At 34.2% G+C, this 24,247-nt stretch overlaps 1 protein-coding gene across 6 annotated transcripts in view; it reads left to right on the forward strand.

Moving 5' to 3' along the window:
* The window catches only part of LOC126743365 (AMP deaminase 2), a 57,059-nt gene extending 37,506 nt beyond the window's left edge, over positions 1-19,553 (forward strand). For all 6 annotated transcript variants that reach the window (XM_050450416.1, XM_050450417.1, XM_050450415.1 and 3 more), the window contains 6 exons: positions 2,989-3,205; positions 6,706-6,976; positions 11,882-12,040; positions 12,093-12,283; positions 16,638-17,513; positions 19,230-19,553. In XM_050450416.1, coding sequence (XP_050306373.1) covers positions 2,989-3,205; positions 6,706-6,976; positions 11,882-12,040; positions 12,093-12,283; positions 16,638-17,513; positions 19,230-19,257 — 1,742 coding nt within the window. In that variant the 3' untranslated portion in view covers positions 19,258-19,553. The remainder of the gene's footprint in view (positions 1-2,988; positions 3,206-6,705; positions 6,977-11,881; positions 12,041-12,092; positions 12,284-16,637; positions 17,514-19,229) is intronic.
* The last annotated feature ends 4,694 nt before the right edge of the window (positions 19,554-24,247 follow it).

Below are 24,247 nucleotides of genomic sequence, written 5' to 3' on the forward strand. Positions count from 1 at the left end.
CTAAAGAAACAACATTCTCTTTACATACATTAGGCAGGAAAAGTTGCTGTTTTTCTTGCTTATAAAGCAGTTTCTTAGTTCTGAAAAGAAATTAAGCAGTTTTTTACAAATAACATTTACACTAGTGAGTGTGTGAGTAGTAAGTGACCCCCATTATGATCAATGCATTTTACGATCCTTAATTCTAAATTCTCTATTGAGCGGGTTAAGTATTTGGGCTCTAAATCTCTAAATGTAGCAGTGACCCGATGTGTTAACACCTCCATATTATTTATTTCACTGTTATTGACTTTATTTTTTTAAAATCCCCATAAGAAGTAATCCATGGGATTAAGGCATGGGGAACGAGGAGGCCACCTTACAGGACCGTTTGTTCTTCCTACCCAGCAATTAGGGAAATTTGTGTCGAGAAAATCTCGGGCAACAGCGGAATTGTGAGCGGCACAGCCATCCTGCATAAACCACCGAATACTTTTTAATGTTTCAATGGAATTTCATCCATAATTTCCGTCAATAGGTTAACGTACCTTTCACCATTTAAATTTCCATCAATAATTTTGGGACCTATTAGCCTATTATCGATGATTCCGCACCACATATTAAGACTAAATCGATTTTGAGACTTAGTTTCTTCTACTAAATGTGGGTTGTTTTGCGCATATAAATGCTTATTTTTTCGGTTAAACATGCCACTATTAGTGAATGTAGGTTCGTCGGTCCATAAAATGATCGTAGAGAATATCGGGTCTGCATTTAACATCTCTTGATGTATCCCACATTCAGAACCTATAATTCTTAATGAAGACTCCGTATAAAGATGAATTTGAGCTAAAACATTAACATCGTTGTGTGTATTCTTGCCACGGTATTTTCCGCGTTTTTTTGATACACAGCCAAATTCGGTGAGGTTTCTTTAAACCAAATAGAAAGTTTTTCGCGCTGGAGCAGTTCTGTTTGGATATAATCTAGCATACTCCCTTACTGCATCATCAACCTTTCGATAACATCTTATAAAAACATCGTACATGTCCTTTTTTCACTATCACTATACCTTACCATTTTACAACTTGTATTTATTTTGTTAATATTGAACTAGGAAATTGCTAAGGAAACAACCAAAGCTTTTAAACTAATTTAAGAAACTAACTTACGGCAAAACGTTAAAATATCAAAGTAATATTTTAATAATTTTGTTATAATTAATAATAATAATTGTTGTCGTAGCTACGACATATTTTTGTTTTCATGGCCTACCTAAATAAGTCACAGCCGTAATAAATCTGACATTGTTATATAGTTTGAACCATTCGGCAAGCACGGTTTCATTTTCATTGAAGGTGGCTCTCCATGCAGCTTTGAAAATAGATTTTCGTTATCGAATATTAATATCGAACAAATCACATATCGTAATTTTTTTCCTAACCACATAAAAAAATATCAGCCGCAATTGATGTTAGTGAATAATATTAGCAGCTAACCCAACTCAACCCAAATCTGCCGTATTTTAATTTTGTAAATACTAATCAGGTCCGTATTTAAAAAAAAAAGTTGATGATGATATCTAAAAAACGAAACGTCGCATAAAAAATCTAAATACACTTTTTTAATCAGAATAAAATGCGGCAACTTTTATAGTATAGGAGATAGCAATACTGTCCCTATGAAAAAGGAGACACTTTGTATAATGAAAAGTTGTCTAGAACCAAAAAAAAGACTGAAATTTTTACAAAACTTAATGACTTATTTTTAAAAAGCGGAATATTTGCAATAAAAAAATGATACTACTGCAATTTTAATGGCGATACCCCTTGTTTTCGAGAAATAAAATGAGGTTTTTTCACGTTTTAAGGTTACGTGAGAAAAGTATAGATTAATTTAATTTTTTTAAAAACCATATTTTTCTCAGGTAATTATTTTTTGCAAAAAAACCTTTTTTATTAATCCTACCCTTAGCCCCCCACCCACCCCACACAACTTACCAGTAAGAAATTGTTTAAGAAAATCATTGTTTTTCAAAATAATACACATGAATAACAGCAGGTTTTGCCGTTAATATCTGATCTAATAACACAGTTTGTTTATTTAAATTTGACATAATTATATATATATGCTATTAGATATTATGGACAAAAAACGGTGATTTAAAAAAAAAAAAATTTCACTGGACACATCTTTGGGGTGGGAGGGGGGTAAGGGTTGTGTTAATAAAAAAAAAATTTTCCCAAAAAATATATATTTAATATTTAATTTAATAATACTTTATTTAAATTTATATATAAATATTTAGTATAAAAACAGCGTTGTTAAGTTGGATAATATGCACCAAAAACAGTGATTTTTCAGAAGAATTTCATCAAGTATTTAAGATGTAGTAATCGAGTAAGTGCCGAAATTTTCTTCCTTTTGTAAACAGAATCGTATATGATATACGTATATTTTACATTTTAATACATATACCTTGACCATATCAGATCAAAGCGTTCAAAGTTAATTTTGCTAGTAAAACTATTAGAAATAGAAGAACTCGAGTTTTTTTTTGCGGTGGCTTAATATTTGACTCCTTCCAGTAAGAGTCAAAGGCCTATACTATAATATCGACCATAAATTGTTTCTTGCGAGGCTTCACTGAACAACAAAAAAAAAATCAAACTTTCGGTTGAAACACTTACGAATACAAACATGTTTTAATTACATAAGAAATCCACAGACACCCTTACTAGACAGGTCGCCATGTGATGTTCACCTAACGGTCTTTCTTTTTTTTGTTTTGTACTTTTTTTTTTGGGCATGTATGTACTAACAACATGCGGTACCGTAATGTTTTGTGATACTTTTAAAAAATTTAAAAAAAAAAAACAACAACCAAATTGTTTCCTTTTCCACACCTAAACACATCCCGAAAAAACCATTCCTAAGCGTTTTTTTTTTTTTTTTTTGTTTCTTTTAAGGATAGTTTAACGATAGGGTGTATTAAAAATCGTTTTCTAGAACACGGCATTCATCATCCGCCCACTACTAAGCCCTGGGAGGCCCCCGAAACGCCGGAGACCCACGAGGTTTTCGTAAACAAAGATGGCGTCTATAACGTGTATGAAAACGAGGGGGCCGTCAAGGACGGGAAGCCCTACGAGTACGTTTACCCGGACGTCATCCAGTTTACCACCGATTTTTATAATATGTGTAATATGATTGCCGACGGACCTCTGTAAGTAAACAGAAAACGTAACGACAGCTGTCAGTGTTGACGTTTGACAGCTGACAGTTGTAATCTTATTTTTTTGACGTTTCAAAGAATATCTATGACGTTTGACTTTGTTAACGGTTGTCTAATCTTTCAAGTTAAATTGTAATTGATGATGTTTAAAGACGCTAACTTTATAATTTTTATAGTCTACTCATGATGTCAAAACTATTTTTTGACGTATGACTGTGATTCTTTATGCATTACTAGAAATTTCATACAAAATGGCGGACGATATGCAACATGGTGGCGCTTTAAAGTGACATTTGCGAACAATAGTACCGAGTTTTTTTTGACAGCTGTCACGTTGACATTTAACATGATGTTTCTTGAGGAATCGAACTGTGAAGTTATTTTCGCGACAAGTAACCATTATAGGGCATGTTTGAGGTTATAATCTCATTTTTACAGCGGGGCAGTAAGCATTGTTGACGTTTCAAAGAATATTTATGACGGTTGAACTAATTGATTGAAATGTAACGTCTCCACCAAAATGGCGCGTATTGCCTTTACAGTTTTTATTTTTTGACGTATGTCAAATAACATAGTTATGACATTTGATTCGCCTGACAGATGACTGCTGTCAAATTTCGTCCGGTGCATGATTCTCTATGCTTTAGTAGAAATTTTATAGAAAATGGCGGCCGCTATGGAAAATGGTGGTGCTTTCAAGTGACATTTACGAAAAATTGTATTTTTTGAGGTTATAATCAAATCACATTGACGTTTCTAAAAATATTTTTGACGTTTGTCGTTTAGATGATAAGTATCGAATTTCTTATTATCATGCATAATTAAAGAATCATTTTGTCTTTTTTTCCACCTTGTCAAGGAGTAATTCTTTCCCTTTCTGGACAGTCGAGTTTTTCTGCCTTACTTTTAGGAACTTGCAGTCTTTCTGTCCTTTTTCCACGGTGTCAAAGAATCATTTTGTCTTTCTTTCAAACTGTTAAAGTTCAAGTTATTTTATCTTTTTTTCCGCACAATTAAAGAGCAGTTCTGTCTTTCTTCCAGGCAGTCAAAGAGTCATTTTGGCCTTTTTCTGGACAGCTGAACAGTCACTCTGCCTTACTTCTATGTTGTCAAAGAGTAATCCTATCCCTTTCTGAACAGTTGATTTTATAAATGTTATTAAAATGTTAATTAATGATGCTTTTGACAGGGGTCACGTTGACGTCTCGAAAAAGTAATTTTGACTTTCTTGTCAGTCGAGTGCTATATTAAAAAAAAAAAACAAATTCCAGGACAAAATCGTAAAATAAAAACAAAATGGCGGTACAACCTAAAACTTAGCCTATATGACGATATATGCGCGAAACTATAAGCACATTTTTAGGTTAGAAAAAACAAAATGGCTGTTCCTTTTATTTGTCAACCATTTACAATTTTAACAGCTGTTACTTTGACTTTTTAGAAAATAAAAGCTGTCAGTTTGACGTTTCGAAAAATAGTTGTAATGAAATCCGTCAAGTTCTAGGCATATTAAATAAAATCTAAATTTCAGGACAGAATCCTAAAAAAATGAAATGACGATATTTTTGAGGTTATGATCAAATTTTTAGGTTAGAAAAAACGAGATGGCTGTAACTTTTGGTTTTGAAGCATCGACAATTTTGACAGCTGTCAAGTCGACGTTTCGAAAAATAGTGTTGATTTTCTTGACAGGTGATATCCGTCAAGTACTCTGTTCAAATAATCCAAATTCCAGGACAAAATCGTAAAATAAAAATAAAATGGCGGAACTACCTAAAACTTAGCCTATATGACGATAAATCCGCGAAACTATAATCACATTTTTAGGTTAGAAAAAACAAAATGACTGTTACTTTAAGTTTTGAACTCTTGACGCCTTTGACAGCTGTCACTTTGACTTTTCAGAAAATAGTAATGAGTTTCAATAGCGATCATTTTAACGAAAATTTGAAAAATAGTTTTGACTTTTTTGACAGATAACATCCGTCCAGTTCTATATTAAATAAAATCCAAACTCCAAAGACAAAATCCTAAAAGATGGCGGTATTTTTGAGGTTATAATCACATTTTTAGGATAGAAACCACAATTTAAATTCAAAAAGTAGTTTTATTGCCTCAAACAGAGTTATTGACAAAGCCTTATTGAATTTAAGTCAGTAAAACTTAGTACTAGTAGATATCAGAAAGCAAAATACTTACAATAAGTTTTTTTTCAAATCACGCATACATATTTGGTACAGGACAAAACGTCATTAAAAAACTCGTGTAGAGTATAATATGCCTTATTAACTAATAATCTTTTAAATGACTGTTTCTGTTAGTCTTGTACTATTAACAATTTTGACAGATGTCACTTTGGCTTTGACTTTCATCTGTCAAGTTCTATATTAAAAGAAATCGAAACTCCAGGACAAAATCGTAAAAAAAATGAGGCGGCGGTATTTTCGACAAATTTTTAGGTTAGAAAAACCAAGATGGCTGTTACTTTTGGTTTTGAACCATCGACAATTTTGACAGCTGTCACGTTGACGTTTCGAGAAATAGTGTTGATTTTCTTGACAGTTAAAAAAAATCCAAATTCCAGGACAAAATCGTAAAATAAAATCAAAATTGCGGAACTACCTAAAAGTTAGCCTATATGACGGTATATCCGCGAAACTGTAATCACATTTTTTGGTTGAGAAAACCAAAATGGCTGTTACTTTAAATTTTGAACTCTTGACAATTTTGACAGCTGTCATTTTGACTTTCATCAACAACAACATCGTAAACAAAATAGAAATGGCAGGACTTAGTAAAGGCCACTACCAGAAAAACTTGCATAGTGCATAGCATAGATGCATACGAGACTTAGTTTTTGAGTTATGGGCATTTTGTCAATTTTTGGAAAAAACATTCTCAAACAATTTTTCTCTCAACTTCCTGTACATTTTTCAAAAAACACTGAAATAGTAGTCTAGTGAAATTAGTCGAGGAATCTCAGTGCAAATTTGCAAAACTGTCCAATCACAGGCCAGACAGCGGCGGCCATATTGCTTTTAAATACCACTGGAAAATACAGAGCCATGCTATGCGTAGCCAATCAAATCTGTTTTTGTAGGTCACGTGACACTTGAAAACCGTTGTAATTGATTGGTCAAGTTTTGTATGCTACGTAATTAGTATAGTAGTAAGCGTATACCTTATGTAAATACGCTTAGAACATTGGAAGGCTTGAATTAGTAAACAACAACTTTGTTCGAGTTCCACAGGAGCAAGGGGGCATGGTTCAATGTTCTAAGTATGTACGTTATGGTCTTATGCGTTTATGACTCTATGCATGCAAGTTTGTCTGCAATAGGCTTAATGACTATTATTGTACAAGTCCCGAAACATACAGTGAAGTGACCCGTTTTAATCAAAAGTCTTCATTTTCTTGCCCAACTCTGTTCCTACCGCTTTACATCCAAAATTGAGCGCTAAAACCGGTTTATTCTTCTTCCACGCTAAAGCAAATCGTTCTGCTACCGACGTCTCAGCTACCTCTCGTCCAAGTTCCAGCTGCACGTGCTCCTCAACGAGCTCCGCGAGTTGGCCTCCCAAAAGGCGGTGCCCCACCGCGACTTCTACAACATCCGCAAGGTGGACACGCACATCCACGCCGCCTCCTGCATGAACCAGAAGCACCTGCTGCGGTTCATCAAGAAAACCCTGAAGAACAACGCGGACGAGGTGGTGACGGTGAGCAACGGGAAACAGATGACTTTGAAGGAGGTCTTCCAGGTCGGTATCGTTGATCCAGACGAGGTCATTGATCTGCTCGTAAGTTGGTGGATGCGTTCGGTTGAGTGTGTTTTTTGTATTGATTGACTGGCTGACCTTCATTATTACTTTGTCGTACCAAGCGCACAGAGACGACTTTATTTAATCGGCGAAATAACAGTGTTGGCAACGTTTGTTTCAAAGATGTGTAGGCGCCGTTAATAATTATATAAATGCATTATTAGACTTTTTCCCCTATAGTCTTAATCTTTTAGTTATATAAATTTCATCAATTATTAATAAATTAAAAACTCTCTGAGTCGGTGCTAAAGAAGTGGATACAATGTTTAAATAATTTAAATCAGAATTTGGTGACACATCAAAGCTAGAAGAAAGATACTGTAGGTACCTCTTGGTGGGTAGATTAAAATAATCTCTAAGCAATTCATATTCGCAAGGCGATATAAATAATAACATAAAAGATATTACTATAGTTGATGCGCAATAACGTTTTTGCTTTAAAATGGGTAAAGTTATTTGGTCTATTAGAAGTATTACTCGATTACAAATGTCACTATCTTTTTCATCCTCTTAAGTTGTGTGAATCAGAACTTTCCAATAAATTTAACGCCTGTTTTAAGAAATCTGAAGTTAAGTTAATGAAGTCATGAAACTTCTCTAGAGATGAAGAGTATGGTTTATTAAGCTCACAATATTCAGAAGACTTATACCTAGTTAATAGATTTTCGAGTTGAGACCACCTACTTCAATTCGAAAGGTAAAATCCATTTTAGGTCATTTTGGGACAACTCGTTGTTTTTTTAAAAAGACTTTAACATGTACACTATCGGACAAAAGTAGAGAAACTTTTTAAATTTGCGTTTTATTTGAATACTTCAAAACTAATGCAGTTCTACACATAATGAAAATCAACAATAATTGTTAAGACTTAATTTGTATAAAGTAAAATAAATTGTAGAAGAAAATCCTAAGATTTAATTTAATTAAACAAAATATTTATGAGACAAAAGTAGAGAAACTAAATTTTATTCCAAAAGTACAAGTTATTTCTTATTTCTATCTTAGAAAAATTAATAGTAAGTAGAGTATCCCTTATTGGCAATCACCTCGCGGCATCGATTTGGCATGGATTCCAACAGTTTCATAATGGTTTCCTCTCCAATAGAATTCCAGGAATCTTGTAAAACTTTTATAAGATCATTTTTATTACTGATCTGATGTTGCCTTACACGCCGGTCTAGTTCCTCCCAGAGGTTTTCAATCGGGTTAAGATCGGGACTTTGCGCAGGAAAGTCCATAACCCTAATATTTTCCGATAAAAACCAATCTTTGACAACCTTTGATTTATGTTTGGGGTCGTTATCTTGTAGGAATATCCAAGTTAAAGGTAAATTATCCTCAGCAAAGGGTAGCATTACATTTTGTAGGATGTCTAAATACACAAATCGATCCATGATACCCTCAATGATGTGTAATGGTCCTGTACCGAACCCAGAGAAGCAACCCCATACCATGCAGGAGCCACCACCATGCTTTACCGTAGGCTGTGTATATCTTGGATCGAATCTTTTGCCTTGTGGTCGATGTACCCATGAGATTCCATCGGACCCAAACAAATTGAACTTACTTTCATCAGTAAAAAGAACTTTTTTCCAGTCGTTGGTTGTCCAATGCAAATATTTTTGTGCAAAGTTGAGTCGGGCCTTCTGATTCTTCTTGCTAATAAACGGCTTTTTAGCGTCTCTTCTACTAAATAATCCTCCTTCCCTCAGTCGTCTTTGTATGGTCTTAGAACTAACATTAACACCAGGTAATTCACTTAAAATTTTATTTGCTGATTTGTGAGGATCAGACTGGGCAATTCTTTTTATCATCATTTCCATGTGTTTGGTTGTTTTTCTTGGGCGGCCACTTTTTTTAATGCTTTTTGTTGAATTTCGTGTTTTAAAATTAGAAATTGTCTTGCTAACAACGGACTTATGCAAATTAAGCGTTTTACTAATGTCCACTTGTCGTATACCACTCTTGTGTGCATCAACTATTTTTCTACGAAGGTCTTCAGACAAATATCTTCCGCGAGGCATGTTGATTAAAAAAACTATGCAAAACTATCAACAGAACTCACGTAAAGCGAACTAAATACTAAATTTGGACGATTGATATTTAGGTTTCTCTACTTATGTCCATCCGAAAATATTTGAATTCTTTTATTGTAAATAAACAACTGATAAGAGGCATGTAAAATGCGGTAAAAAAACGCAGTTGTTGAGAACTACAATATTTGTAGTAAATATTTAATTTAAATACATGGTTTCCGTAAATCAAAGAATTTTTAGAAGTTTCTCTACTTTTGTCCGATAGTGTAGGTTCTCTACGCTATCTATTGATATTTGATTAATAATATTTATATCAAGTTTGAAATATAGAAATATTGTTTTGTATCCTCAACAATTTTGACATTGCACAGGTCGGATATTACAATTTTTTGGGAATAATTACTCATAAGATTTTGAAAATTTGTTATGAAATCGAGTTGCTCAAAGGCTTCATGCTATATTAAAAAAAAAAAAAAACAAATTCCAGGACAAAATCGTGAAAAAAAACAAATTGGCGGCACTACCTAAAACTTAACCTAGGTTTATGACGATATATGCGCGAAACTATAAGCACATTTTTAGGTTAGAACAAATAAAATGGCTGTTCCTTTTATTTTTCAACCATTTACAATTTTAACAGCTGTCCCTTTGACTTTTTAGAAAATAAAAGCTGTCACTTTGCCGTTTCGAAAAATAGTTGTGACTTTCTTGACAAATGAAATCCGTCAAGTTCTAGGCATATTAAATAATATCTAAGTTTCAGGACGAAATCCTAAAAAAATGAAATGGCTGTATTTTTGAGGTTAGAAAAAACAAAATGGCTGTTACGTAAATGTTGAACTCTTGACAATTTTGACAGATGTCACTTTGTCTTTTCAGAAAATAGTAATGACTTGCCGACGACCAAATTTTGAAAAATAGTTTTGACTTTCTTGACAGATATCATCCGTCCAGTTCTATATTAAATAAAACATTAATCTTTACTGGATTGACTGAGGATAAAAGCTACTGTAGGTACAGTAAAATAGTGGGGGAATGTCAAAACTGTCAGAAGTGTTGTTGATTTTGATTTCTTGAATCTTCTTGTTTACGTTGTGGGAATTATTTTCCAAGTTCAAAATAAAAGCTATGGCTATGAACCCCAATAATGTAGCAGCCATGATAGTGGCAAACACCGTTTCCGTTTTATTATTAACTGATGATGAGGAAGATGAACTGGACCAAGAAGACTTTTATATTGCCCAATTACAGGCTTAAGGACAGGCCCGTATTCGCGTTCCGAATTATTTGGAAAACGTGATAAACCTATATTCCGAAGAGGAATTTAGGATGCATTTCAGGTACCTAGGTACAAATTCAAAAAAAAATATTATAGTATACTACATTACTAGTGAAGAAAGTGATATTTTTCACTCAAGTGGTGATGTTTTTGAAATTCACACGTGTATGAAATTTACTTTTTTTATAAGTAATGTAGGTATACATAATTTTTCCTAAGACCACAAATTTGCGCTCTTTAGCCCTTTAAATTTTTTAGAAAACTCGTAATTGTGCACATACTGCACTGCAGAAAGTAAAAGGCACAAAAGTACATGTGTATTTTACTTTCTCACAGGAAATATGTTTTTTCGAAAGTTTTATAGGTTAGGTTATGTTGTGGTTGTGAAAACAGTGCTGAAAACTGTTCCTTTTTTGGAGCAAAACAGCACGCTGTATAAAATCGGAACGACAAATTACAGTAAAATCAGCACAGTACAATCCTGTACTGACAGTTGAAAACGGTACATACCCTTAAACTCCCAAGACGAAACCATAAAAAAAAACGAAATGGCGGTATTTTTAAGATTATAATCACATTTTTTTAAAACAGCATTAAAAAACCCGTCTAAAAGTATAATATGCCTTATTAACTAATAATCTCTGTTAGTCTTATACTATTAACAATTTTGACAGATGTCACAAGTTCATTACGTTTTTGTTGTTCACTATTTCTTTCGTCTGGACTTTCTCTAGGAAGAGGCACTGCTAAGCAAACTAATCTTGCTTAAACTCTAATCTTAGTATGCCATCGGGTAAAAGATAATCATCTTCACGGATAATATCATTCGGGTCAAAATGCTTGGGACAAACCACAGAATATGGAGTGGGAGATTTTAAGATGTTCATCTTTGGGGAAGCCAAAAACAGAAATACTTGCCTCCATTGCTCTTACAACTTCTTTTGTAATTAGATTGACATCCGGGAACACAGCAGGGACCTTCAAAAGGCAAAAAAATTCTTCAATGAATTCCTATAGATAAATAAAGCTAATAGATTTACCTATACTTACCAACACTATGGGTATTCCTTACCAGATTTCCTTTAATTATGTTTATAAATAAATACATTTTTTGATGTGAATAAAGCATTAATCTTGGCCCATAGACATAAGTTTCTAGATAAAAAATCGACACAAAAATCTTAAAAGTCATATGTAAAGTAAACTTGAAAATCGATAAATAGCACAATGACCCACTTAAGCAGAAACAGCTCCACCTGTTTCTGCTTTAAAACAAGGTGTTTATCTTTATAATCATTTATCACTGTTTTTATAGCATATAACACACCGACGCTGGCTGGGAGATGTTAGTAAGTTCTTAATAATAACTACATTCACTTTCAAAATTTCTCTTAAAAACTCAAATGACTCCATGAAAACGGATCTGAAAGCCGCTGATGTTGCCGATGTTATCATTTCGCATCTTAAGTAAAGTCGACGGTGCCAAAAGAATGCTTGGGTGACTCTATTTTTTTTTTTTTAATGTTCTAGTCAATGAACTTGACCCCGTTCGATCTCACCGTTGATATGCTCGACGTGCATGCCGATCGAAACACTTTTCATCGTTTCGATAAGTTTAATGCCAAATATAACCCGATCGGGGAGAGCAGACTGAGGGAGGTCTTCCTTAAGACGGACAATTTTATTAAGGTATATTAATTAATAAAGGTGGACGTTTTGTTAATTGTGGTGCTCATTATAGGGCAAATACTTTGCGAGCATCATCAAAGAGGTAGCGAGCGACTTGGAAGAATCCAAGTATCAGAACGTCGAGCTCAGGCTGAGCATTTACGGGAAGAGCAAGGACGAGTGGGATAAACTCGCTGCCTGGGCCATCGATTCTAACGTTTATTCTGATAATGTGCGTTGGCTCATTCAGACACCGAGACTTTTGTAAGTATCGTTCTTCTTTATGGAGTAAGGCTTTCGTTAAATTTTCAAAAAATGAACTATGCAGACATTTTTTTTTCTGCTTACTTCAAAAAACAAAAAAAAAATTATCGCTGCCCTATATTTACGTAACTAATTTTATTTAATTAGATAAATAGATTTTTGCATATAATTTTAGAAAGAAAGTCACTGGTTTGCTTAAGAGCCATGCGCTACTGCGTCTTTACTAACTCAGGGTGTCCAAATTTGGACACTTTTGTAGGTTATCTCGGTTGTATTAGAGGAGGATGGAGCCATCCAGTTTTCGCATTACTGTGCCACTTTTTATGAAACGAGATATGCCTTTGTCAAAAATTTGACAGCTGTCAGGGTTTTTAATCTACAGAGTGATTTTGAAAATTTTGGATTTTAGGGCCCCCCTTGTATCTCCGTTATTATTATTATTTAACTTATTAAAAAAGTAAAAAATACGGGATTTTTTCTGTAGAACACGATTATGTAAATCTGTTTTATTAGTTAATTAATATTAGTTTCTGTTTTTTTAAATGGAACACTTTGTATATTTTCAACAAGAAAAATCCGCTTAACTTTTTAAAATTATGTATAGTATCGGACAAAATTAAAGCTAAAGTTTTAAAATGTCTACATAAATGGTTGATACTGAATTCCCTACAAAATGTTTGATAAAAATACGTTCGTTTGCCAGGCGAGCATGTCGTTTCTTTACTGTATAATTTTTCTTGCGCTTCACAGTCGAGATAAAAAAAAAGGAGCATAAAAATAATTGCGACAAAATTGGAGCAACTTAAAAACAAACTGGTTTTAGTATTGTATGACAAATGTGCAGTCGTGAGGTTTAAAATATGTGCAAATATATGCAATATTAGAGACGTGAGATTCGATAGAAAATCGACTTTTTACCTACTTTTTGGCATGAAAACCCATCTAAGACCCAGGAATCATTGAGGCTCATAATGAATTAAAGGTTCAAGTCTTTAATTGGTCCAGTTACATACGATAAGTTACATTTCAAGATGATTCAAGGCATATTAAAGAGGTGAGATGCGGTAGAAACTCGAATAATCGACTTTTTACCCACTTTTTGGCATGAAAACTCTTCTGAGACCCAGGAATCATTGACGATCGTAATGAATTAAAGGTTCACGTCTTTATTTGGACCAATTACGTATGATAAGTAACATTTCAAGATGATTCAAGGCATATTAAAGAGGTGAGATGCGGTAGAAACTCGAATAATCGACTTTTTACCCACTTTTTGGCATGAAAACTCTTCTGAGACCCAGGAATCATTGACGATCGTAATGAATTAAAGGTTCACGTCTTTATTTGGACCAATTACGTATGATAAGTTACATTTCAAGATGATTCAAGGCATATTAAAGAGGTGAGATGCGGTAGAAACTCAAATAATCGAATTTTTACCCACTTTTTGGCATGAAAACCCATCTGAGACCGAGGAATCATTGACGATCATAATGAATTAAAGGTTCACGTCTTTAATTGGTCCAATTACATAGAAAAAGTCACATTTTAAGATGATTCAAGGCATATTAAAGAGGTGAGATGCGATAGAAACTCGAATAATTGACCTTATTATTGATTCCTTCGACCATTATTATTGATTTGTATTGACTCTTAGTTTGTCACTTAGTTTCCACGAATACAATAAACAAAACTTTTTTTTATGCATGTTCAACTTTTTTGCAAGCGTGAAAGAATTCATGGTCTCCTATTAAAAAAAACAAACATGGATTAAAAACAAATATGGACTTTTATGATTTTTGAAGCTAAAATTTATTAAAGGTTAAGTTGTTAGACAACAATGAATTCAGAAAAAGAAATGAAAAAATTTGACGTTAAAATATAGAAAAATACAACTGTTTGAAAAATACCGAATTGCTCTAAAAAATTTTTTTTAATACGCCACTGACTTTTATGCAAAAATATCTATTACAAGCGGTTTGAATTTTTTTTTCTTGTACAGGGCCTGAATAACATCTCCAAAAGTGAACAATTTCGTTTTCGCCCTATATTTCAGGAACAATAATTTCGTTTGCCGCTTTAAACGTTTTACAAAAAAGTAATACAGGGTCGCGAAAACTGCAAAGCTGTATTTTAGAAAATGACAGAAACAATCTCATCCAAAATAGGACACACCAAATAAGGGCAAGTTTACAACAGGTAGATTGGAGTTAGAACCTATACTATTCTAATGATATAAAAATTCAAATATTCAATGAAAATATCCTGTCCCTGTTTGATGTTTATTGTCCCTTAAAACCACTAAAACAAAGAGGGTCTAAACCATTGTGGTTAACACATAATTTTAATGATAGAGTAAAAACATAAAGCTTTAAAAAAATTTCTTTGTCTAAAGACTGATGATAGTAGAAAGTATTACATCGATCTTAAGAATTGTGTAAGAATGTGTCGAGGACCACATAAAACTAAGGACTTTTGGAAAAAAATCTCTAATTGGAAAGTCAATAACAATGCACCTATAGAAATTCCTTCTAATCTAAGAGAGCCAACACTTGTTAATAATCATTTTCTGGATAGTGTGCCTCAATTACGGATTGATCCAGATAATTTAGATAGTTTATAAAACCACAAACAGTATTAGAAGTAATGCTATTGGGGTAGACATGTTAAAAGCTTGTATTCCTATTTGCCTAAAACCTCTAGTGAACATTATTAATAATTCTTTATCTTCTGGGTGTATCCCTGACATCTGGAAAAAAGCCCTTGTTACTCCAGTACCTAAAGTCAATAATCCAACCAATATTAATGAACTAAGACCAATTGGTATTTTGTCAACGTTATTTAAACTAATTAAGAAAATTGTAAAAGCTCAATTGCTAGATTATTTATTAAGCAGAAACATTATCCCAAAATTTCAGTCTTGGTTTAGACCAAATTATAGCTGTACGACAGCTCTTCTAAAAGTACCAACAGATATTGGCTCTATCTCTGGATAATGGACAATGTTGTCCCTCTGTTTTGATGGATATGAAAAAATCCTTTGATACTCACAATATAGAACTTTTAATGGCACTACAATATTCAGGCAAATGGGTGGTTTAAAAGCTACCTTCAAAACAGGCTGACTAATGATGAGGGTGTGTGGTAACTTCTGGGTGGAGAAATGTAACTCAGGGAGTCCCGCAAGGATCGGTGTTGGGACCACTTCTCTTTATAATATTTGTGGCTGACTTAATTCATAAAATAATTTACTGCAGGTATCACAAGTATGCAGATGATTTGCAAAGTTATCTGCCATCATTGGTTGGTTGCCTGCCTGAAGCTTTGGATTTAATTAATGCTGACTTACAGAGGATCTCTGATTGGGCTGACAAAAACTCACTTTTTATAAATTCTGGTAAAACACAGGCAATCTTGTTCTTAAGAAATGAAAGTAATTGAACACCAAGTAAATTAAATATTAATGGTGTTGAATTGGAATGGATGGATCAAGTAAAAAACCTGGGCCTTTGTATGGATAATCGAATGTCATTTAATGCGCATGCAAATAAGATCTGTCAACAGTCATAATATAGTCATTATATGAATTTAAGGATATTTTGCCTGCTAGTACAAAAAAAATCCTTACAGAGAGTTTAGTGCTTAGTATTGCTAGATACTTAAATATTGTATATGGTCCTTTTTTAACTGAACAAAATAAATATAAAATCCAGAAAATTCAAAATTCCTGTGTAAGATTGAATTTATGAAATTTGCATCGGAGGGTTCATGTCAGTGATCATGTAAAGCAGGTCTATAGTCTAAACAAGATTTTTGGGTATAAGCTGCACAGTACATAAATTCCTTAATTTTCATGAATCAGAATATTTGTCAGAATTCCTTATTCAAAGGGGAGATACACATAACGTAAATATTCGCTATAAAAGCACACTGGCAAAAGCCCCCAGCATAAGACTGAATTTCTGAAGAAAAGTTCTTTCATATATACTTCTGCCTGTATTTACATGGCCACTTTTAATTCAAAATTTAAAAAAATTTTTGAAGACTGCTGATATTTTAATACTGATGTAACTTTGATTCTGGTATGGTTCTCTGAATCATTTTTGTTCAAATTTTTATTTTTAAGAAAATTGTACTATGTCTTTTTATTATTTATTATGGTGGTTATTAAAACATGCCTAGCGGTACTTTCCATCTTTGTATGTATATAGAATAGATGTAATTTATATGTAGCATACAATAAAGATTATTTTATTTTATAAGTTACTTATTACTGTTTACAGTGCACTATTAGTTACTTATAGTTCTTCCCCTCACATTGGCCTAATACATCTGACCAAACGTTCTTTTCCAGTGACATATTTAAACTGAACAAAGTCCTGAACAACTTCCAACAAGTGATCGACAACATATTCCTGCCACTGTTCGAGGTGACCGCCAGACCCAGTTCCCATCCGGAACTGCACAAATTCCTGCAGTACGTCATCGGGTTCGATTCCGTGGACGACGAAAGTAAACCGGAAAAGAACCCGCTGTTCGACAAAGACACCCCGAAGCCCGAAGAGTGGTCCGACAAAGAGAACCCCAATTACGCCTACTACATGTACTACATGTACGCGAACCTATCGGTCCTGAACCACTTTAGAGCGGAAAAGGGCTTGGCCCCGTTCGTTTTGAGACCCCATTGTGGGGAGGCGGGACCCGTGCAACACTTGGTTTGCGGTTATATGCTCTCGGAGAATATCTCCCACGGACTGTTGCTCAGAAAAGTGCCGGTGTTACAATATTTATACTATTTGGCTCAAATCGGTATAGCGATGTCGCCCCTGTCCAATAACAGTTTGTTTTTGAACTACCATAGGAACCCTTTGCCTGAATATCTGGCCAGGGGATTGGTGGTCTCGCTATCCACCGACGATCCCTTGCAATTCCACTTCACCAAAGAACCGTTGATGGAGGAGTATTCGATCGCGGCCCAGGTGTGGAAACTGTCCAGTTGCGACATGTGCGAACTGGCGAGGAACAGCGTCCTAATGTCCGGTTTTCAACATAAAACCAAACAGTATTGGTTGGGGCCGAATTACACCAAAGAGGGAGTGGCAGGGAACGATATCGCTAGGACCAATGTGCCGGATATCCGGGTGGCTTTTCGATACGAGACCCTTATCGATGAGTTGTCGAATATTTTCAAAAATCACAAGTTGGAAATGGAGGCGAGGGAATTGAATAAGTAAGTTTTTTCTTTCAAGGAGGGAGGGGCTAATGCTTAAAACGTTGAAAGGCTAGATTAGCGTTGCCGTGGGCAGAGTTTGTTTACTTGCAGCATCTCTTAATAAATCATCATGTAGAAATGTCGAAATTTTAAAAATATAAATTTTAGTGCTCCTCTCCTTAACTGTTCAGGACGCTCAAACTTCTTGATCACCTGCTCCATAGTAATGTCACTAATATCTGGCTTAAGGGGAAAAACAAAGGCATCTTTGATTTTTTCAGAAGGCCTAAGAAGTGAGCAATGTTTCTTTGGTCTACTTCCATTACTTTTGTGCCAGATATCTTTGCTGCTTCTTCTTTAGTGTAGAAAACTCTACCAAGATGAAGTCCCGTTGTACCAAGTTGTCTAGAGCTATTTCTCGACTTTTTGTAAGTTTTCCGAGTTAATATATTTTTTTTCTTGCACTGGCTTAACAAAGCAGGGCGGCTCAATATCTTCAAGTTCCTCTGATCCTTTATTTGACAATATATCTTCTTCTGGCTCGATTATAGTTTCTTTTTCCGATTCCGAAGAGCTTGAAATCTTTTGATCTGTAACGCTTTCTCCGGGCGCCACTACCAATTTCTTACGGTTGATTTGTTTGGCTCGCGGTTCTTTAAATCTGGATTCCTTAAAAAGAGATGTAACTGACCCTGCAACTAATGATGTAACACTATTATTGGCGTCAGTCTCTTTGTCGTCTGGGACTTTAACAAGGACCTTTTCTCGGTTAAGCGGATTTAAACCTGTAGCCTCAAATCCAGATTTGATATTTTTACCAACTGTGAGAGCAATCGATTTGATTGTCCTGTTCGGAACTCGGGGAAAAATGATCTTTCTGTATAGCACACCTGGATTTTACATTTTCCATTTTTTTAGCTGCTGTCGTCAGGCAATCTTGATTGGTCTGAAGCAGGACACATCAAGGGGTTGTGTCAAATGGGTACTATGAAAATGAATCTAATATTTTCTTCCTTGCATTTTTTTATTGACTTGCTAGATTGTCCCCAATGATAGCTTTTGGGCCATCTAGACGTCTATAATAAGGAACAACGATCTTGAAGAATCATTCCTCAAACAAACTTTGATCGAACCACCCAGACTTGCTGCGGTTGTAAATTTGAGACCACTTTGACCACAAATTTTCAGATTTGTAGACAACGTATTGAGGTAACAAAAGTCCAGCCGCTGTTACAGAGAACATGACTGAGTGGGCAAACTTGGTGGAATCACGAACTTTCTCTGCGTGCTTTATAGTTAGGCCTTCTGGGATCATCAACAAAATTTGTTTCGTCCTAGTTTATTAAATTCTCTGGTGGTACGTCTTTGAGAGAAACTTCCAATTTATCAAAATATTCATATAAAACACATATTGAACATATTTTTGGAACAACTCTTGGGCACATATTAAACGCATGCAGAGTTGTTGTTTACTAATTCTAGTCTTTCAATGTTCTAAGAGGTAATGTAAGTTGGTATGTCTGATCGTTGAAGATCTCCAGCAAACTTTATAAATGCCCAAGGGATCGAGTTGTTAACTGGGGCATTTTTTGTTAGAAATTCAAGAGAATGTTTACTAGATTCTAGGTTTATTTGAAATATCCGTTAGCTTGTCTCTTTATACTATATTTACTTAAAACGAAAATCCTGAGTAAAACAAACAAAAATAACCCTAATTTTTGTGGTTGTTCTTAGAAAATGTTGTGATGTTCTGAAGCCTTAAACGTTCGAAAAGAAAATTATTATCGGGCGAGGAACGTCCTAGACTAGACTAGACCATATTTTTATATTCCTTTTTAATTATCGATGATTTCACAATTTAAATATTATTATAGTGTAGCTTGAAATATTATTTTTTTAGATGGTTATTCCTCGTATATATAATGTATTTACTTTTTTTTGTAATTTATACAGCGATGACTGATAAATAGAAGCTAATATATTGTTATAGACACCTTTAAATATGTATTTCTGTATTATTTTGTAATTGTAATAAAATAAAAGCTTATTATAGCCATTGATTTGCTTTTTACTGCCTCGCGTTATCTTTTTAGAGATTCTTTCCTTAAAAAAAAATTGATTCAACGGATTATTGAGTAGGAACATCTGAAGTTATGTTAAAACACAAAGGTCTTTAAATATTGCCTTGTTGTTTCAAACCTGAGTAAAAGTCTAGTTAAGCAACTTTACTGAAGATCACATCTAGTCCAGGCAGTAGGGCTTTTTACCTTGCAAAAGGTGGGGTAGAAGTTATTTTGGAATATGTTAGTTACGGGTGGACGGTGACCAAAAATAAAAAATTTCGACCTTGGGGGTTTTTTGGCATTATGTCCGTAATGGTTAATTTTACGACAAAGTATGACATAAACAAAATCAAAGAAAACAAAATTTCCCACATTTTATGTATTTACACTTTTTTTATACCTCTAATATACAAAAATTTACACGGACACAAACATGAAAAAAATACTTCAAACAATCATTTTTTAGTTTTAAAAAATATGTTTTTAGCTATTTCCTTGATTTTGTTACCCTTGTTAAAAGAGGTGATATTTTTTCGCTCTAGTTGATAGTAAAATATCATATTTAATTACATATCTCTCAAGAAATTGAAACAATAGGTACTCAGTTTGCAATGCAAACTGAAAGCTTATTTCCACACCACCATGAGGTAAAGCTAATCGGCGCGTTTTTTTTACCGTGGTGTCCCCTGTAGGCCTACTCCACATATTTCATTTACGTTTCAGTTTCTCTTTTAGATGGTCACGGTTAATTTATGTCTTCATCCTGAATTTCGCATTACCAGTTCTTTGGATAATTGGGTTCTCAATTGATAATAGTTTCTCATCCTCGTCCTCGCTGCCGATGAGAACCTCTGTGGCATTGTCGCATGTCTGACCATTACAGAATCTACACATAATAGAGCAATTCAGTCCAGCTTTTTTGCAGCTACATGCTCCTCCGCATCCTTTTTTACAATGACATGAAATAATTTTTAATAATATTTCTGGAGCTGATTCCTCTGTCATAGTTACGGGAGAAAAACCATTTGCACCAGGTTTCCATCCCCAGTCGTCTGCCTTTTTTTGGATTCCATACCATTGTTCAACTTGATTGTATGTTTTAAATGAATGATACCGTGCGGCGTTCCTAGTTGGCGGGAGAGAGGCAAGATTAAATCTATTTTTTGTGGATGAAGTTCTTCTAGGGTCTCTTTTTCCATGTCACGGCCATACAAAGCGACAAGAAACTGTGCTCCTCTTTCCTCAATACATGCTGGTGTGGCGTCATGTTGTTTAAAGACGTCAATGATGCCAGTGAGTTTGGGGTATTTTTGAATAATTGATAAAAATTTTAGTTTTCCTTGGTTAAAAAGGGACGATGTTGTGTCACAGCCACTAAACGCATGAAGGAAGAGAATGTTCTCAGCTGCCTCTTTTTGTTGTAAGGCCTTTGCAGAGTACACTCTTTCAGGATTTTTACCTCTCCCAGGTTTGCAAAAGTAAATGTTGTCTAGATGTGGCGACATCAACGCTGTTAGTAAAACTAAAAGATCCACGTCTTCTCTGATGATGATCCTAAGGAAATCGCTGTATTCACAGTCATAACATCAGCACCTTCTTCAGCCTGCTTAACTGTAATAGTAGTTTCTTTAAATTTTTTTGTCAACATCGAAATCAGGCGAAGTGTGTTGCTTTCATTGTCTAAAAATCGTTCTTGCGAAACTTGACCCAACATCGACAGTTGTTTGCCTCTTTGATCGGCGGCGGCGTAGTCGTTCTGCTGCCTTTGTACTTTTTTGGCGACCTTCCGGATATCCATCAAAAACAACGGCTGCATTAGAACCATAGTGATTTTCTACATACTGAATATATTTTTCGCATATTGACTTGAAAGTATCATTACGACGCCATAGAACTTTGTGTAACAGATATCCTCCATCCACAACATTGATTTTGTTATGTCCGAGATAGACACTTTCGGTACATTGCGTAAATGCAGAATATAACGATGATTTCGTACCGTTACGCATTCCGTCTTCTGAGAAAAGTGCCAGAGGAAATGGAGAAAGCTCAAATTTAAGGTCATTCTTCAACTCGTCGTCAGATTTCTTCGTAACGCACATTCTCTGAAATAATATTAGTGGGTTTATAGGAAGTGTTTCCTCGCCGACTTTTATGCTACTATTAACCGCTATTAATGGAGTAATTTTATCCTTGCGTTTGAATTTAGTTGCCTCGAAATTTAGGCAAAGGGCCTCGTACCAAAAACAGTATTGTAAAAATTGTGTTACCTTGTGTTGACATAGTTTTAAATATATGTAGTAGTGCAAGGCGCAAATGACATAATATATTTGCCCTTATGGTATGTAATTAATTTAACTTTGTAAGATTAAAAAACCCCGTTTATAAATACGAAAAATCTCGAGTTCTGAGTATTTTTTTAAGAATACCATCTTCGTGTCCGTCTAACTCTTTATATGTACAAAAAAACTGTTAATACATAAAATATAAGAAATTTTATTGTCGTTAACTTTGCTTAGGACATGTTTTGTTGTAAGGTGAACAATTACGGAGATAATGTTAAAAAACTGTTTCTTTGTGCCTATAAACCAAGATGGAGGCGCGCGCGGTCCCCCCCAAGGTCGAAAACTTGGATTTTTGAAGAGGGTCTACTCATAAATAATATATTTCTAAATAATTCCTACCTCACCTTTTGCACGCCAAAGACCTTTTTTTGTACCCACTTACTGGTCTAATCTAAAAATAGGGAAAAAACACTTAAAATGTGTGTTATTTTATTGGCAATTTACTAAAGACAGAGCAGCTCTGGAATTATAATAAATCAAATCAACTCAATGAATTTTCAAGAACGAACTTTCTAGGAAAAGTACGTTCTAGATTTTTTTTCTCCTAATTTATTTGTTTTTGGACACCACTGACTAAGAAGTCAACTATTTGTGAAACCCTTGTTCGGACTGCTTTGGACCCTTAACAACATTTTTAGGCAACATTCCTTAGAATATTTTTTTGTTTGTTTCAAGGGAATATTCTTATTAATTTTTCAGAAATTGGACTTTAAAGTCAGTGGTCACCTTGATAATTAGACATTATCTACACAGTCGGATTTTTCCGAAACTTTTGCTTGGACTGCGTTAAACCTTAAACAACATTTTTAGTGAACATTCAACATTGAATAACAACATATTTTGTATAGGAGACTTTAATATTGATATGTTACAATGCGATAACCTTTAATCAAAAAAGTTAGTTTCGATGTTTGAGCCCTTTAATTTAAAACAAGTTATAATGGAGCCAACCAGAGTCACGAAATTTTCTAGTTCCCTAATTGATTTAATAGTCACTAATTATGATCAAATTAAATGGACTGGTGTTATCTGTTCTGATTTTTCCGACCACTACAAATGGCCAAATTAAATTATAAACGAAGAACTATCATTTCTAGAAATCTAAAAAATATAAACTATAACCTATTTAAAAATGATCTTCAATCGATACCGTTTAATAATGTTTACAATATCGTTGATGTTAATCAAAAAGTCGTATTTATTAACAACGCTATAACTAGCCTATTTGATATTCACGTTCCTCTTAAAACAATTACATTGCCTAAAAAACCCTTCCTACCCTGGATTACAGAGAATATTAAAAAAATGCAGAAATTAAGAGATGCAGCTCTTCAGCAGTTTAAATGCACTAAACGTCCAGAAAAATGGGAATATTATAAATTATTAAGAAACTTAACAACAGCTTCAATAAGACTGGAACGCAAAGCCTATTATAAGCATAAATTTAAAAATTGCAGTACTCGAGAAAAATGGGAGGAACTTAATAAACTAACTCCGTCTAAGAAAAAAGATATTCCGGTGCAGTTTAATGATGTTGATCAATTTAACAATTTTTTTATAAACTCTACTCTCTCAAACCAGCCTTTAGATCAGGAACTTTTAAATTTTTATTCAACCAATAAAAAAAGTGACATAGATTTCTCTTTGCAGTTCGCAGCAGTGGAAAATTATGAGGTATTTAACATAATTAAAAAAATAAAAAGTAAAGCCTTGGATCAGACGGTCTTAACATAACACTTCTTGAGCTTTGCTGTCCTCATATTTGCGAATATATTACACACATAATAAATAAATGCTTAGAAACTAACTATTTTCCCAATTGTTAGAAGGAAGCCATTGTCTTACCCCTTTCAAAAATAAGTAACCCTACTGACTATACACATTTTCGATCTATTAGTGTGCTACCAACTATGTCTAAAATATTAGAACGCGTATTGGATGTACAAATAAGGAACCATATTAATAGATTTTCAATATTACCCATTAAGCAATCTGGATTTCGCAATGGATATAGTTGCGCAACAGCAATGGCAGATATTACCGATGACATTTTTCGTGCCCGAGATAATAACAAAGTCACTGCTCTGGTATTGCTAGATTTTACTAAAGCCTTCGATTTTTTAAATCATCAAATATTGGTAGCCTTATTGCACTACATAGGATTCTCAAATCATGCTATAGCTTTAATAGTCATTTCTAAGTAATAGGTCTCAAATGGTAAAAATTGATGCAACCTTTTCAAGTCGTCTTTCAGTTCTTAATGGGGTGCCTCAAGGTAGTATATTGGGGCCACTACTATTTAGTATTTATACAACATGCTTTCCTCAATATCTTGAATACTGTA

This window comes from Anthonomus grandis, chromosome 12, assembly GCF_022605725.1.
Source record: "Anthonomus grandis grandis chromosome 12, icAntGran1.3, whole genome shotgun sequence".
NCBI lineage: Eukaryota > Metazoa > Arthropoda > Insecta > Coleoptera > Curculionidae > Anthonomus > Anthonomus grandis.